Here is a 16,841-nt window from a genome sequence, read left to right as displayed (position 1 = left end):
GGAACGTGTACGCGTAGAAACCGGGGACGTGTACGCGCAGGACCATCCATCATCTGGCAGCTGAGTCCCAACTGAGATAAGGATTAGGAATATCTCAAACCCTCACCACCCACGGACTACTCGCCAGCGAGGCGATCCCAGAGCCGATTCGAGCCCAAGGGTGTCCTGTTGGGGATCTAGGACGCGTCCTCATCCGCCTAATAATAAGTTAGACTTCAGGATCTAGTTGCAGGCTAGATAGATCCCCATCGGATGGTTTTCATCTCCCACATTCCTTGATGGCCTCCCTTGATGAAAAAACACCCTGCCCAACGGAGGCAGTAGACACGGTCGGTACTGGCGACGGTAGTGGATGCTACGCCCATCGCCAGCGACCCGTGTGCGGTCGCGACACGTCTCTTTCATCGCCACTGCACTTGACCGCACTGTGCGTTCATGCCTGGAAAACCGAGGCTTAACACGTGACTCGCTTTGTTTATTGCGGGAATGTCATGTTTCCTGCGACATCAACATCAAGTATACCCCACATGGGCCTCACTGAGAGGCCTGACGTGCGTATGAATCTCTCTCACTTCTAGTATTCGGACATAAAGAACGCCGCCAGCCGTCATTGTCCACCTATGGAACCTGCTGATATTGCTTCATGGATTGAAAACACACAGAGAGCGATCCCGAGTTCCCGTCACCGAGACGCTAAGGATTCGAAGAGCTCTGCGCTGCAGTCCAGTCCTGTCCGATTGTCGTGGTCCTCCAAGCCACTCTTGTATCACCCACTCCAGACCGTAACTCCTCCCTCATCCGTGAAAAACCCGACGAGGCGCAAGCAACGTCTTTCATTGCCTGCAACCGAGCGTTCCTCGAGTCCACGGAAGAGGCAGCGAGGCCAAGATAGTGATACAGTCCTCAGCTCTAGCTCTAGGAATATTGCGGTCCTCGACAGTCGCACGGTGCTCAGTGCAACATCACTAGGCTCAGGTTCCAGTCCGAAACGAAACAACAGCCCCACACGAGATCATGCCATCGAGCTGAGAACTTCAGTACCTTCAATCCAAACTGACAGTCTCATCAGAGCGGATATCCCCAAACAAGTGCGGGGATTGAGAAAGCTTCTCATAACTAACTTTGGCCGAAGCTTCCTTCCAGCAGGTCTTAAGGTATGTCCCTGCAAATCTGTCCGCGCGGGTCCTATCTGACTTTCTTCTAGGAGGTCATCTCGTCCGATCCAGATCTTGTGGACGAAATCGACGATGACGCCTACGACGAAACGGATCAACGCGCTCCCAAAGATATACTTTCTCTTCTTGATAATATTCAGAGGATCGTTGCCAATGCTCGGGACTGTGAGCAGAATCATCGAGATGAGAATGCTTGGTGCATGGATGTCATCCAACCGCTTCTAGAGTTAGCTCTCAAGGAAAGTGTATCAAATGAGTGGCTTCTGCAGAGCGTGTAAGTAGACACAACTCGGAAAGATCAGAGTTGAATCTAATCTATCGGTGCAGACAATCCCAGCGGGTCCAAACCAATTTCCTGAGCCGAACGGCATCGAACGCACTCATTGAGCGCAAAACCGACTACGTTCTATCATATTCGCATAAAGATCCGGCGACGAGCGAGTTATATGAGAAATTGGCGCGGAATGGAATGCGAGACCGTTTGGGGCATACAAGGGACTCGTTCACGAAGCGGACAGCTTTATTCTCTGGAATTGAGGTAAAGCCTAGTGATGGAGGTCATGCACAGGCAGAACTTCAACTGAGTGTCTGGCTCGCGGCAAGTCTACGGAACAAGGCTCGCTTGGTTGAGACAGCACAGCGCTTCGCTAGTACTGGGGCCAAAGAAGGGACAGCTTCGGAAACACAGGATTGTGTGAAGGTTTTCCCTGAACCCGGAGCGACAATTGTTGGGCACGATCACCAAATCTACTATGCATGGATCGACAGTGATGAAAACACGGTAAATCCCCCCAACCCCCTCTTTTAGTTCTTGTTGCTAACGTTGCTCTGGCATTAGACCAACGTAGGACCAGACGACCGCTTAAGCGCCAGCACACGAAGCGTTAGAGGGGCTTTCCTTTTGTTGGATCTCTATAAGCGCATATTGCAGTATGGCTCTGCTGGTAGTCAATATAAGAACTGGTTCTTTGGGGACGTGTTGCAACAGCTGGTCAGCGGAGCGGACCTAGAAGGATAGTCCAGTCTGGGTTGGTAGGAAGTGGATGGTATGGAAGCCAATGCTGCGATGCCATCGGAAGAATCTCGAGTGGATAAACCCTAAATTAATCCTTAGCAATGGACATGCACGAAAATGGTGCCAGTAGCGCCCACGACGAGATTGGTGAAGAGGTGATCGATGACTCGACGATGAGACGGCATGCGACGATGGTGGGAGATGACGATCATTGACATAGCGTTGCTCTGACGTGTGACGAACTTGAGCGGCGCCTGCAGGGCCTAGGCACAGTGACGGGGAGTTTTGGGCACCTCCGGTAATGAAACGATGGAGTTTCGCCGAGGTGGAAAGACAGCAGAAGACGCCGTCAGGAACCTCCGTTTTTGGAGGCAATTTCGGTAGCATACGACGTTCCAATCGCGGCTTCGCCCTTCCTCTCTACCTCTCTGCGGGCGTCCTCTCCTCGCTTGGTTCTCTGTATTACTATTCATTGCGCTCGCGGTTTAACATCTTCAGCATGGGGGCTTCTGGCGCAGTTTTCGCCTTCCTCTCCGCAATCCACATGCTCGACCCTTACGCACCTTTCCAGGTCTCTTTGGAGGGTTTGTTCTTCAAGGACCCGGGACTATATCCTGCCTGGGGAATACTTGCGACGATTGTCGTATTCGATCAGGTTGTGGGCTTCTTCGTGAAGTCTATGAATACAACGGCACATCTCGGTGGTGCTATCGTTGGTGTAGTGGGCGTTTGGATCTGGAAAGATCTCTGGGGGAGGAAGATAAGCGGACACGAGGAGAGGAGAGCTCAAAGGATGCGAAACACGTCATCTTGATGGTAGCTGATCTAAAGCTCGGCTAGCAATGAGATACACCGGGAAGGGCAATGCTCGCACCCCAAAGAAAAAAGAGAATAACAATCCACGATTTATGGAATGAGACCATTTCGTTGCTTCAGCTTCGTCATTGCCTCTTCATCTACACGGAAATCGAGCACCAGTCTGTGAGGGCACCTTATCGAGTACTTCCCATCGTCTCCCTCATACAGGTCCAAGATATCGCCTCTGGACTCTTCCGACTGCTTCGGTTTTACGGCGCCAGTAACCACAAGCCACAAGAACTCCTCTACGTCGCTTAGTATCTGCTCTCCGTCCGCGTCATAGGTAACATGCCTGCATGCAATTTTGACTCTGGAGCTCGACTCATCTGCATTCCACTCCGCAACGAGCTGCTTCATCCTACCAATCGAGTCACTGAAGAGGACTATATTCCCTTGCGAGGGAAAGATAATCGGAACCCATTCATATAATGAGTCGCCGACGAACAGCACGCGCTCGTCTGAGTCCCAAATCGCTAGCTCGTCCGGGGTGTGACCTGGAGTATGGAATACCCGAAGCGGAAGGGAGTTGGACTTGTACTGGAGGAATTGGCCGTCGTCTAACCAATGCGACACTTTATACGATGGTGTCCTGATTCCGAGGTTCCTGCATAGTGAAATCGTAGGCAGGTTCGCAGGAGAAAGAAACGAGCGGTCGTAGGAACTGGCGCAGATTGACGATTTGGGATGATCACGAAATTGTTCGATCCCCCCTGATTGATGTCAGACCCGACTTCATACTCCATACTTTCGCACAAAGGGAGCGTACCGATATGGTCGAAGTGACAGTGCGTGCACACTACCATATAACTCAGTCTGGCAATTGGGTTCAACGGCTCCTTTCCATTATCTCCGACGGGGACGGTCTCCAAATATTCTCGTAAAGAGGTCACGGTCACATCCAGATCTTGCGCCGCACCTCCACATTCTGTGTCCAAAATGACTAGCGTCTCATCCAGGATTTTAACAAATATCTGGGGATACTCGAGATATTTCTCCTCCTCGACTATTTTGAATGCCGTCGACTATTTTGAATGCCATCGAACTATTTTGAATGTCGTCGAATTGAGTCGCTCCGCTACAAAGCAGATCGTGGGTACCCTCATATCGATAGAATTGGGGTCTGTGTCTCAGTGTCGGGCGAGATTGGTATCAGCCATCCAATGTGGAAGAAATCTAACCTCTCCCATGCGTGATGGGACACCTCCCGTGCTACTGTGAGGGGTCAGAGTAATCCGGTCAAATCGTGCACAGGCCCCAACAACCACGAGACGCGTTAAAACGACTCTAGATCTTAGATGATCAACTCAAGAAACTGATGATGGACAGAGTCACGTGCGCTTGGCATTACGGGGTGTTTTGGGAGGAGAAGGGTTGATTTTCGTGACCAGGTCGTGTGGAAATGCCGCCAAAAACCGCGTCACAAACCGCTCTTTGCGGCGGCAATTTCACAGGTCCTCAGATTCTACTTGTAATTAATAGGACCGGAAGCGGTAGTGAAATACAAGGGAAGTTGGCTTAGGCCTGCGCCATGCGGTAGTTTCGAGGTCCTCTTGGCTTCAGACTTTGCAAAGCTGAGTACCAACTTCTTCCCACCGTTCGCTTCCAGCACAGCTCCGGCACCAGAAAACATCATTGGGATCAAACTGCCTTTTGGCCTTGAGCAGTCGCGGGTAATTGCTCCCCCAGAATTCCTGTTGAAAGTTCGGATCGAAAGCGTTTGCCTAAAGAATATGAGTAAAGGCTTGGGAACGCGGTAGAAAGGGATCATACCTCATTCTGATAAGCACCCGTATTCGGTGCGAGCTCCCGTAGAGGATCCATCCAAGTGGTTGTCACGTTGTTAATTGCAGCAGCTTTCGACGCGGCATTCAAGGGTAGGAATGGTCCGGAGACCACTGCACCGTTGTCAGAAACATGTTCTTCTATCGACCACAGCATGACTTACCGGCGTGCACATAGCCCGTTCTCCACGCTGGCGTCACAGAATTCCAATCGTTCGCGTACTGGTGAGTACCCGGCCCGGCCACCAGATACAACCGCAGCCCGCGAGGAGGCGTCGCCTTCTGAATCAACGACGCGAGCTGCGGATGCTTGAGGGCGCTCTCGTCGAGGATCCTCGAGCCGATCACTACGTTGATGCCAGTGGCCGTTGTGATGTCGGGGTTGGCCGTCCACCACTCATATAAGGAGCCCCAGGAGCTAGTATCTACGACGGTCTGGATTTCGCCGGGATACAGAGCGTCCACCGTTTCTACGATTGGGTCTATTAACGCCGAGAGCTCGGATATGGTCATATTTGGCGCCGTGAAGCTTCCCTGGTAGCCGGGTGGAGAGGTGCCGAGGGCTGGTGCGACGGACGTGTAGCCCATTGCACCGCCTTTCGAAATATCCGCATACTTCCCGACCACGTATGCGACCGCGTCCCAGAAGTGCGCAATGTCTGTGCCAGTGGATACGAAGTTGAACGTGTAGTATGCGATGGGGACGGACGGGAAGATATTGACTGTGAAGTCCAGGACGACACCGAGGGTCGAGCCACCACCACCGCACAATGCCCAGAAGAGCTCGCTGTTTTTGCATCGGTTGGCCGTGACGATTTTCCCGTCCGGCGTGACGATCCTGGCTTGTATAACATTGTCGACCGCGAGACCTGTCTGGAAGCTGAGGACTGAGTGCCCACCGCCAGTAGTATAACCACCTTCGCCGACACTGCCGGCGGCGCCAACATTAAGCATAAAGCCGTGCTTGTTGACCTCTGCAAAAACGCTGCTATGGTCCTCGCCGGAAGCAAATGTGACCACCGGTCCATAGGAGCACTGCTTGCACGGCTGCCGGTCTGTTTCGATTTCGAAAGTCTCCCGCACCTGGATACCACGCAAATGCCTCGTCCAGATTGACAGAGAGTCGGGAGCCACAGTTCGGCCGCGGAAGTCGTGTCCGGTGCCTTTGACGACTAGTCTAATATTCCTCTCGCGAGCAAAGTTGATCCCGGCCTGGACATGCTGTGCTGTATTTGCGTTGATGACGTACGAAGGATATCCGTCAGCACTGCACGGGTTCTCAGGGGCAGGCAGACAAGTGTCGTTGTTCCAGTTGTTATAGCCATTGCCGACTGGATCTTCGATGTGGAAGCTCCATGAGGTTGTCCATGCACGTTGAACAGCCGGACAGGCCGCCTCGTCGTAGTTTGGCTGCTCGGGGTGACAAACGCCGCCAGGAGGAAGGGGTTTGATGAGGTTTCCGGATAGTGTCTTGTTGAGCGCATCCCAATCAGACGTGGAGGGCCAGGACGCCGTTCCCGGTACAGCTTTACATGTTCGAGCAAGATCTTCCGCTACCGTGAGGATGGAAAGGAGTAGGAGCGGCTGAATGACTTTTAGAGAAACCATAACGCCAGGATAATATGAAGAAGGGCACAACGGGAGAACGATTCTTGAAAATATTGAACCACAGTTCGGGACTCTAACATAATATGGAATTGCACCTACATAGCGGCATTATTTAAGCCGACATCCCTATTAACGACGATGGAGGAACGGACAAGCTCGCGTCACCGGTGACACGGTCTTCTAGCTCTGGATACTAGCTCCATCGCGATGTTCCATCAGAATGGTTACTGTCCGTGGTTCATCCAGGAAGGCCGGTCCTAAGGGAACAGCTCAATTGGATGGATTTCGCCCGGGACCAAGGAGTTCTTTCTTGAAAGGATAAATCCTATTCCTGTCCAATTTTATGAGACCGATAAGACGGTTAATACGACCGTGGCGTTCGTGGCGGTGGCAGCAGTTTACTGTTCTACGGTTGAGCCAACAGAATAAGGGGGCTGACTCCAAGGGTCAAGTACATACACCTTCCACATTGGTTAACTCCGTACCGTGTTCAGTATCAATTGGATTAGCTAGACTCTCTTCTGAGTTTTAGGTCTTCTTAAAAGGCGCTCGGTCACGGCGAGGCGGCGAGACAGCGAGATGGTGCTTAAACGTCGCGGCAAGTGAGATTGGCGAGTAAAATTGGATTTGCTGGCCATCGACCCCAGATAGATGGATGAAGGAACGAAAGTTGAACTCGGCTGTTTTGTTCACTCGAGATGCAGATGCCTGGCAATGTGCAGCTTAAGGTAGCAACATGGTTCATGAGACATCAAACAAAGGTGGAGACCCAGCCACTAGACAACATAATAGACCAAAGGGGACGAGTGTCAACAGGCGACCAATATGGCAATTTCCCAGTCAACAAACACTCATGTCCAATTACTTACTCCATATTCCGTATACAGTGTCGGACTGTCGGTTATGATGCCGATGAGTCGCTTGATTGAGTGCTACAAATACCTAAGTCGAGCACGTGGTGGCCAGCTACATTGAGGCGTATTAATAGGGATGAGCAGAGGCCAGAAAAGGCTGAAACCTACGGTCTTCAACTACAAGAGGTTGATGTTTTATGGTATCTCCAGGTTCATGTTGGGTCCCAAAGTCCTGACGTATCTCTCGTTTGCAAAAGTAGCCTACCAGTTCAAGAACAGGACCCCTAATAGGAAAATTTCAGGGCCGGTATTTACCTGGTTGCGAATATAGACCAGGGGAGAGCAATACGCATCTTATGCTTGACAACGCTGACTGATCAGGCCGTGCCAGCCTGATCCTTTTGGACAACAAATTCCGATATCTTCGACGTACGTGCCCGGTGAAAGAGGGGCACCTTGTGCTATTTGTAATAAAAAGATATGGGATAGCAAGTATTATGAGAATCCCCATAGAATGTTGTTCCACATCGGACTCGAAGCTGGAACCTGCAAAAGAAAAGCACAGCACTTGAATGGCCAACCAGCTGGTGTTTCCAGATCAATTCCTCTGGCAACCCCGTGTGGTGCCACCGACAAAGCCACATGCGTTCGTTCTTAATAATAATAATATTTCAATTTAACGTGCTATCCGGTTCCCGTTAGGGTCTTCGTTCTTAATAAAGTTGACCAAAGTATATTTATTAAGTGCCTTCGGAATTCACCTGCTCCTTACTTCACTGATCCCATAGCTTGCTCAATAACACACTCGTGTCTAGGAAACATTGCTGAACCATGCTCTCGGGGATGATATGCCACCAAAGGTTGTCCTAGCAGCTAACACCATACGAAGTGAATTGATGGACTTGATGGACTAGTTGCCTATCCATATTCATCTCAGTACTTGTCCGCAGGTTGCCGATGTGATCGCGGGAAAGCTTCCTCGTTTATAATCTGACAAAGACAGTCGGCATGAAAGTTTGAATTGATCAGGAGAAGCCCACCAGGAGAACCGCGCCGGACAATTTCGATTGGAAGACGGCTGCAAAAGAGCGTCATGACAAAGACATAGGACCATTAAAGGGGAAAGACAAGTTCGAGAGACCTTAAAAAGTATGCAACGCTGGAAACGGACTTGTACTCGCTCACCATGCTGCCCCTTCTAATGATTTACCTGGTATCTGGGAGAGAGCATCCGTGGAACGATCCATTACAGATTCTGAATTATCTGGAACAGAAAGCCCCCGTTGGTGTTCTGCCAGAGAACTCAGACACTACTATGTACGTGGTCGACTACGCTCCGTTCCGTTCCGTCTTCGAGACAACTGAGACGACGGAGTACCTGAGCGAGCGGCTCGGTAGGCGAATAGATGAGGAGTGAGGTTTATACCGACGCAAGTCTAGGCAGAGGATGCTCTAATGGCGATAGAACCCTGGATAAATAGTTCGGTAACACTTCGTACTATGTATTCAGTACGTCTATGCATCTATTTTTGGATCCTGCCCCATCCAAGTTGCAATATAACCAGACGCTAACGGTGTGGCCGCGATCGGGCAGATCGGGTTTACTATATAAGTTAATATAGGAAGCCTAACTTAGAAGCACAAGAGGACAAGGAACGCTAGGAAACCACTCTCGGGCGATGCCGCCTCTTTCAAACCAATGAAAAGGAATTGATAGAGATAGATGCTGGAATATAGCGGACAGGAGAACTCTCATCAGCTCAGTTGGTCCCGGATTTGCCACTTGCCACTTGTTTCGTGTTGTCAGAGCCGTGGGTAATGGATCAACATGATTGCACACCAACAGTGTTGTATGATCCAGGGTCATGGTGGTACAGCAGAGACACTGTCCGGCTGATGAAGGCTCGGATGCTGAGTAACTCGAGGTGCATACAACCCGTCCATAACCGATTCGAAGAACAATTCGAGAAGACTTTCAAGAGACGCTAAAGATGGATTCCAAGGCTCGTGTGCGATATGGGATTCCATGGCTAAGGATCATGATCGAACGGAGGTCGAGAAGATGTCACTGGCAGGCTCCATCATCCCCGTTCGATCCACGATTGCGATTTCTCTGCTGACTCAAGCCGTGAGACCGGATAACCAGACAACTTCTAGAATGATTCAGCCTTCAGGTCTCAAGAGAGGCGAATCAAGGGGACTGTGGAGCGTCTGATTAGAACGAAACAGGAGAGAGCCGAAAAGCAGCCGTCAGCTGGGATGGCGTGGAATGTGGATGGATTGGTGTATCTATCTCGAACTCGGTTCTGTATAGACGGACGACGGTAGACCAGGTGGGAGCTGTCGTGCTTCCATTATTCATGCCTCTGAAGCCTGAAATACTGTGTAATTACGACGAGGGAACTCATGTTTCCATCTGATAGGAGCATCAACGACTGCCTAATGTTTCTAGACGGTGGTGGTCTAGAGCTGTGTAGACTGTAATAGAGAAAGGCCCAAGAAAGGATCGGTGTTTGATGCGCCTTGTTCTGAAACAACGACAACCCGCCAGCCCCTGCAAAACCCCCTGCATCTCGCCGCATCCCCGTACATTGATTCCCATTGATTCGACGCTCCTCCCTGACACTACTCTCTCCTCCGATCCAGTTCTCGTCGGTTGCTCTCCCATTTGCCTATTGAGCCTGCTGTCGCCGAGGTTTCGTGGGTTACGACTATACCGCCACCGAGAGAATCATCGTTTCCCGTTCCTCAGCGCGACGCGATCCTCTACCGAAACTCGCTTCCTCCTCCTCGGTACCACCCATCCCCTACTCTCTCCTCTCCTATATACGAACATCGGGATATCAAAGATCGGGATATCAAAGATCGGGATATCAAAGATCGGGATATCAAAGAAAGAGGGAAGGACCACAATCCTTCGCCAGACCAGTTTCTCTTACGGTCCTTTGATATCAACGTCTGCGACAACCCTCCTACATACAACCCCTCTTCACCCTACCTACGCCATCGTTGATCACTTTCGAGATCATCCCTCCACATTTCACATTCTCTTCGACTCGGCCGACACTTTGTTTCATAGGCTGGTAAGTCATCATCTGTTCCAGACTCAGGTTACCTTTCTATTCGCCACGTCTGTTCACTGTCTTTGTTCGTTCAACATTGCCGCCACTGATCTCCCTTTGACGTTTCCCTGCCCGCTAGGTATCATCTTGGTGAATATCGAACCACCAGATTTCCATGAAACAGAGGGTGAAGAGGACGTGGAAATGGATTGACTGACCATCTGACGATAGTCACCTTCTCTTTGGTAGAGGAATACGCCTATTCACCGACAATAGCACCACAATAGCTGCGCAAACAGTTCACCTTCCTGGGTGACACAGTCTCGCGTACGCCGCACCCTCACCTCCGAACCGACTCTGTGCTTCATCTCGTCTACGCCACTCTATATTCATTTATGCCTCGCTGAACACTTAATACCCGACGGTCCCTTCACAACGGTCTCTCACAAAGCACTTGCCATAGTCATACATCGAGTACCTACCATTCTTCAATACAATGGCAATGCTCGCCTCCAAATCGCCGTATCCGGCTGGACACGGGGGAGCAAACAATTTCTCTTCGTCACAAGCTTCCAATCTTGGGAACTACCGTGTGCAAGCGAGCGCGGTGAGGGAACAGCCTGGCTTCTTCGCCAGCCCTACGGAGTCGGAATTCTCAGAGCTTTATGATGGACATGATTCTGTGAGGTTCGTACTATCGCGTCGCTGTATCTTAGATTCCCGCTAAGAGACCTGGCAGACACTGGGACGAGGAGCGTGTTGGAGACTGGCTTCAAAATCTCGGTCTTGGCAATTATGCTGAAGCTTTCCGAAGTAAGTTGATCTCCGTTGCTGCCGTGCCGCCCGACTGACGCGCTCGCAGGACACAATATCAGCGGCGAAGTCCTCATGGAGATGGAGACCACGGCACTCAAGGACATTGGCATAAAGAAAGTTGGCGACCGCGTTCGAATTAGCACGCAAATAAAGCTCTTTCGGAATAAGGAGTACCATAAAGCGTCCAAGAAGGTTTCAAATAGGGTAAATTAATCTTATACGTTAAGTTGAATGATGCTTACATTGGTACAGGAATCCTTAGTTATACTCGAAACTGCCGCCTACACTCCTCCCTCGTCTGCCTCTCCTCGACCACTCCATTCCGCACGCTCCAATACCAGCACTCGCTCCGACAAACGAATGTCCCGCCAAATCATGGCTTCCGAGCTCAGCAGCTACGCAGCCGGGAACTTTGGGTCCGGCAAACCTTCATCGCGACCAAGCTCCCCGTTCGTAGACCAAGAACGGAGTCGCCTCAAATACGGCATGAATAGCCCCAAGAAAGACGGCATCCACGGTCCTACCAGTGGAGGCTCATCAGGCGGAAGGATACCAGGTACCTCCACATACGGTCCCGGCCGATCATCAACCACTCCCAACGACACCACTCCACAAACCGCCCGCTTCGCTACCCACGTCCGTGCCAGCCCTAGCATGGACGGTTCCGTCACCAACAGCAGTATCCTCCCTGCCGACAAACCCCTCATCCGAGTCATTTTCGAAAACGCCAACTCATCCGTGGTCAGCATCGATGGCTGCAAGACTGCCGAGGACATCATCCTGAAGAGCTTACGAAAAGGCCAACTCAACGAAGCCCACGTCACCGCACACTGCTTCTACGTCCTGGACGGAATCGAGCCGATCCCCTCGCGCTGCCGCCGATTAAACGATGCCGAACTCCTGAGCATATGTACCGACCGAGCGCGTCTCGAGCGAGGCCGACTCATCCTCCGGAAGATCCACAAGGGCAAACCGGAAGACGACCAGCTGCGAGCGGCGGCGAACATCGCGAGCCAGCAAATGCAACAACCGCCACAGAAACACGTCATCATCCCGAACAGCAAGTCTAGCCAGATGAAGATCGAGAAGATCACCGGGGAGTCCTTGGCGGCCGTAAGCTACCCGCTGTCCCCAACATCGGCCCGTGAGCGTGAACGACACATCAATTCCGCCGCGCAGGACCTGGAGCGATCGGATAGCGAGCGGATGCCACCCGCCGCACGCGTGAGGAAGATTAAAGAACTGTATGGCGGCCGGCCACCCAGCGAGCTCATTGCCTCGGACCTATCGACGTACTTCCCAGAGTATCAGAAGGACGAGATCGACAAGGCCGTGCGCATGTCCGTCCGGCGGTCGCGCCGGATCAGCCGTGCGGCCAACCGGTTAAGCACGGTTAGCAATGTCAGCATCGCGTCGGGTCTTCGAGATGCGCCGCCGTTGCCCGCCATATCCGATGCATATCTGGGAATGAATCAAGCGAGGCCATTGCGGCCGCTCTCCGTCATGCGGCTGGGGCTGCCGCACGCCTCCAACTACCGCGACTCCGTAACGTCGTCGGTTCTCGAGCCACTAGACGAGGAGTCCCCCCTGGAACCCAACCGGAAATCGTATGTCTCGTTCGCGGGCGACAGCGAAGTAAGCGTGGCGGATGGGGAAGCCAGCGCGACGATGCTGAGTTATTACGACGCGAGTAGTAGCGCCGCGAACAGCAGCATGTCAGGATCCGACCCCTGCGACTCTCTCAACAAGCGTCTCTCACAACTCATTCAAGACGACAGTGAGGGGTCCGACGAGGAGCTCACCGAGTACCTCGAGCAAGACTCGTGGGAGAACGTCAAGTACATGAAAGGTGCGCTGATCGGACAAGGCTCGTTCGGGAGCGTCTATCTCGCGCTCCACGCCGTCACCGGCGAACTCATGGCCGTGAAGCAAGTCGAGATGCCGTCGTCCGCCTCCAACAACGCCCTCGACGCCAAGAAGAACAGCATGGTCGACGCCCTCAAGCACGAAATTGGCCTTCTCCGCGAACTCAAGCACTCCAACATTGTGCAATACCTCGGCTCCAACTCCGACGAATCCCACCTGAACATCTTCCTCGAGTATGTCCCCGGTGGCTCCGTGGCGTCCATGCTCGTCAACTATGGTCCCCTCCCAGAGGGCATGATCCAGAACTTCGTGCGGCAGATCCTCCACGGCCTTGCGTACCTGCACAGCAAGGACATCATCCACCGCGACATCAAGGGCGCCAACATCCTCGTCGACAACAAAGGCTCCGTCAAGATCTCCGACTTCGGCATCTCCAAGCGCGTCGAGGCCTCCTCACTCCTCAGCCCCGCCGCCGCGAAGTCCGGCGCCGGCGCCCGCGTCTCGCTGCAGGGCTCCGTCTTCTGGATGGCGCCCGAGGTCGTGCGGCAGACGTCGTACACCAAGAAGGCGGACATCTGGAGCCTGGGGTGCTTGCTGGTGGAGATGTTCTCCGGGAGCCATCCGCATCCGAACTGCAGCCAGATGCAGGCAATCTTCAAAATCGGGAGCACACAGGATTGCAGCCCAACGATTCCGGACAATGCCAGCAAGGAGATGACGGAGTTTTTGCGCAGCACGTTTGTGATTGATCACGAGAAGCGGCCGACGGCGGAGGAGTTGTTGGAGAGTGCGTTTTTTGTGATGAAAAGTTGAGAGGCCTTCTTCTCCTTCAACTTTCTTTCAACAGCCGAGATGGGGCATTTGAAGGGGTTGGAGCAGATTGGCTTGATTGAGGTTTGGGGCTTCGGCTGTTCAACGCAGCGTGACAAAAAGTAATGAAACGAGGAATGCTGGCCATGAATCGATAAAAGATCTGATGATTGATGGGGATGGGAACGGAGTAATGCATATACCAAACCTGAGAGATCTCGTAACTTTGTACTAGTAGTTTGAGAGAGCCAAATTGGAGTGAATCTTGGTGAAATACTTGCACTCACACCCATCACTCTATATTGTGTGACCGACTAGGCCAGCGATTGAAGCTTGTTTCTTTCCCGTTGACTCAATTGATATTACCGTACTGCAGGCCGGTCTTAATTCGACCTATGGAATACTAGAGGAATATGCCAGTCCGTGTATACCGTCATGCAATCCTTGGATTCCTACGAAGAAGCGAGGATAGCTCCCATTTGAGGTTTATGTCTAATATTACAAGATAATGCAAGCCACAGCTATACCGAGTAATCCGCGCCATGCAATGCTTTCCATAACGCTCCGAGAGAGCCATACTGCCAGTACCATGCGTTGTGCACACCAATACGGCATACCTGAGGTCGAGGCAAACCTAATCCAGTCTTATACGTTTCGCCTTAGTATACCCAGGAGCTCTTATGTTCCCCCATCCCTTACTGGCATCGACTGCCGTAGCCACGGCCGCCCCATTTCTCCTCACAGACCCAGTCGCCGCGCCAGTATCAGTCGGCACCGCCTTGTCAGTAACCTCCGCCCTGGCCTTCCTCCCACGGGTTGACATCGTGATGGAGAACAAGAAGAGCACTGCTTCCACAGAAGACGATTCGTCATCTCGATCCTTCCGCGCTTCGAAGTTGCCGGGCGAGCGGGGTCGGTGTTCGGGGAGTTCGAAGCGGACGGACTTGATGGTCTTGGGCGTCTCTTCAGTCGTGTCGCTGTGAGGGATATCCTGGTGCTGTTGTGCGTGAGACCGAGTGGGATCGGTGGGATCGGTGTCGGATGGGTTGCTTTCAGCAGATTCGGGCTCGGATTCTTTCAGCAGAAAGGGCTTCTGCTCCGATGCACTAGCCGCGGCTGATTTGTCCCTCTCACCAACTTCTAGTTCCTCGACCGACGCAGCCGCAGGCCTCTTCGTCGCCGCCGCTTTTGTGGTGCTAGAGGGCGGTTCGGGTTCCTCGTGTTCCGAGAAGTTGTAAAAGGTCGACAATTCACCACGGACGATAGCCAAACCCCAGCAGGCGAGTAGGACGCCAGGGACGAGGTAGAGAAGCGCTGGTTGGCCATGCTGCATCAGGTGCATGGAGAGGAGGGTCGCCAACAGGCCGAGGATGTACCCAACCAGCGAGGCATGGAAGTACGGTTTCGGAAATGTCTCGACAAAAGGACTGATTCGGGCAAAGGTCGGAGCGAGGATTTCAAACCAGGAAGTAAGCCAGAAACGTTCGAAGAGGTTCGTTGGGGCGCGATATTTGGCTTTAAAGAGGACTTCGGAGACCTGGGGCTCCTCGGTCGTGGCATCTTCGGAGGACTTTCGGTCCCCCGAAGCCTCATCATGGGAGTGTTTCGCTGAGGTAGCTGCCTTCGTCTGCTTGCGGAGGTAGTACATGTACAGATCGAAGCGCAGGGCGAGTCCGACGAAGATCCCGGGAAGGACGATATCACCAAGCCCGAGCATAGAGTAGAATGTCTGTCCTGGTCCCGCGGACGGAGGGGGTGGACGGGGGAACATGAGTTTGATGGGAGCGTCCAAGGCCTTTGCCACTGCAATCATCATCGGGCTATGAGCGTTAGAAAAGCAGGGGAACCAGATAATCAGGGCGACTCACGTGAAGAACACCATATAGATGTCGTAAAAGAAAAGCCCGACCAGCATCAGGGTGCCCGTGGCGAAGGTAGACGGGGACATGATTCTTAGCGCTGAATAGGAGTACGCGAACCCCATCAAGTTGGTCATCCACCAAGGCTTGGCTACGAAGTTGTAGTACAGGATGACCATGACCGTGACGAAGGCCGAAATGAGCTCTTGGACTCCAAAGCGAGTCTTCAATGATAGGAGACGCCCGACCTTGATCCGGAGAGTAAGTTTCATAGTCAGAAAGCCTCGAATATTCCAAAGGATATTGGTCAAGCCGTCTCCGAATGGCAGTTTCGAGAGAGATCCCGGTAAGGGGGAAGACCTGTTCGAATTGGTTTGCCCATCCTTTCCCACCGCCCGGGCTTCCTCGAACTCTTGGAGCACCACAAATAGCCGATTCCCATAGGTGTACTTGCGAGGGAATAGAAATCGAGTGAAAGCCAGTAGGACATCGCTGAGAAGTTGCGTAGTTGCGGGAAGAGCTAAAACCCCGAAGTACACGTTCAGGATCGTGTTCAACCATTTGGTCTCCCACTTGATCAAGACATATAGAAAAGTCAAGGTAATTCCGGCGAGGATCGGAAACATCACCGCGTCGGACGGGTGGAGGCCTTCCATCACGTGGACCTTGAGATCCTCCTCTTCCTCTTCATCGTCGACCTCGTCTCCCTTTGTTTGCTTGCCTTTCTCCGGCAGTTGCGCGGAGGACGGGCGGCTCAGCGATGCGTGCGAGGCTGCGTAGATTGGGAGCAGAGCTGAGATGATGAGATGCAAATAGACCAAAATTAGAGGCTGCATATCAGCTAAAGCATATAAAAGGGAGCCAAAGGCCTCCGAGAGGAAGCTGGGAGGAGTCATGGTGAGCGTGTACTCTGCTGATGCGCGGTCCGGAAAACGTGGCGGTGTTGTATTTCGAGATATGGAGATGGCTTGGGTGGCAGGTCCATCTTTTAAATAATTAGGTAACACATATATCAAAGCGGTCCTTTCGGTGTGTTAGAGTGTGCATCATCGCTATAGATTTGTCGTTGTTGTAAGAGACACGTTTGATGTTGTTGGAGCTGGGTCGTAGACATGTCTTTTCGAGAGACTGGATATT

At 52.3% G+C, this 16,841-nt stretch overlaps 6 protein-coding genes across 6 annotated transcripts; 3 read left to right on the top strand and 3 right to left on the bottom strand.

The window, feature by feature from the left end:
* The first annotated feature begins 513 nt into the window (after window positions 1–513).
* Window positions 514–2,342, top strand: P152DRAFT_210105 (uncharacterized protein). Its single transcript, XM_033674411.1, has 4 exons — window positions 514–1,154; window positions 1,205–1,449; window positions 1,503–1,956; window positions 2,014–2,342. Exons 1-4 carry the CDS (start codon window positions 621–623, stop codon window positions 2,191–2,193), a joined length of 1,413 nt encoding a protein of 470 aa, XP_033530447.1. The 5' UTR covers window positions 514–620; the 3' UTR covers window positions 2,194–2,342.
* On the top strand, window positions 2,253–3,106 carry P152DRAFT_210155 (uncharacterized protein). The gene has a single exon (XM_033674412.1). It carries the CDS (start codon window positions 2,492–2,494, stop codon window positions 3,002–3,004), a length of 513 nt encoding a protein of 170 aa, XP_033530446.1. The 5' UTR covers window positions 2,253–2,491; the 3' UTR covers window positions 3,005–3,106.
* On the bottom strand, window positions 3,097–4,070 carry P152DRAFT_404696 (Metallo-hydrolase/oxidoreductase; the record flags this gene model as incomplete). The annotated part of the gene is made up of 2 exons (XM_033676776.1): window positions 3,097–3,758; window positions 3,815–4,070. Coding segments are annotated over 2 exons (918 nt in total), but the record flags the coding sequence as incomplete, so codon positions are not given.
* Window positions 4,071–4,604: 534 nt separating this feature from the next.
* On the bottom strand, window positions 4,605–6,437 carry P152DRAFT_404822 (FAD-binding domain-containing protein; the record flags this gene model as incomplete). Its single annotated transcript, XM_033676782.1, has 3 exons — window positions 4,605–4,769; window positions 4,819–4,943; window positions 4,994–6,437. The coding sequence occupies 3 exons, from the start codon at window positions 6,435–6,437 to the stop codon at window positions 4,605–4,607; spliced, it is 1,734 nt and encodes a 577-aa protein (XP_033530444.1).
* A 4,289-nt stretch (window positions 6,438–10,726) lies between these two features.
* Window positions 10,727–13,856, top strand: P152DRAFT_210074 (MAP kinase-like protein). The gene is made up of 4 exons (XM_033674410.1): window positions 10,727–11,040; window positions 11,093–11,166; window positions 11,216–11,373; window positions 11,422–13,856. The coding sequence occupies exons 1-4, from the start codon at window positions 10,850–10,852 to the stop codon at window positions 13,846–13,848; spliced, it is 2,850 nt and encodes a 949-aa protein (XP_033530443.1). The 5' UTR covers window positions 10,727–10,849; the 3' UTR covers window positions 13,849–13,856.
* Window positions 13,857–14,234: 378 nt separating this feature from the next.
* Window positions 14,235–16,802, bottom strand: P152DRAFT_443244 (uncharacterized protein). The gene is made up of 2 exons (XM_033677774.1): window positions 15,714–16,802; window positions 14,235–15,665 (listed from the first exon to the last, which is right to left on the bottom strand). Exons 1-2 carry the CDS (start codon window positions 16,598–16,600, stop codon window positions 14,480–14,482), a joined length of 2,073 nt encoding a protein of 690 aa, XP_033530442.1. The 5' UTR covers window positions 16,601–16,802; the 3' UTR covers window positions 14,235–14,479.
* Between the last annotated feature and the right edge of the window lie 39 nt (window positions 16,803–16,841).

This window comes from Eremomyces bilateralis (genome assembly GCF_010015585.1).
Source record: "Eremomyces bilateralis CBS 781.70 unplaced genomic scaffold P152scaffold_31, whole genome shotgun sequence".
NCBI classification, from domain to species: domain Eukaryota; kingdom Fungi; phylum Ascomycota; class Dothideomycetes; order Eremomycetales; family Eremomycetaceae; genus Eremomyces; species Eremomyces bilateralis.
Note: the sequence above shows the minus strand (reverse complement) of the source record. Positions and strands in the feature narration are given on the sequence as shown.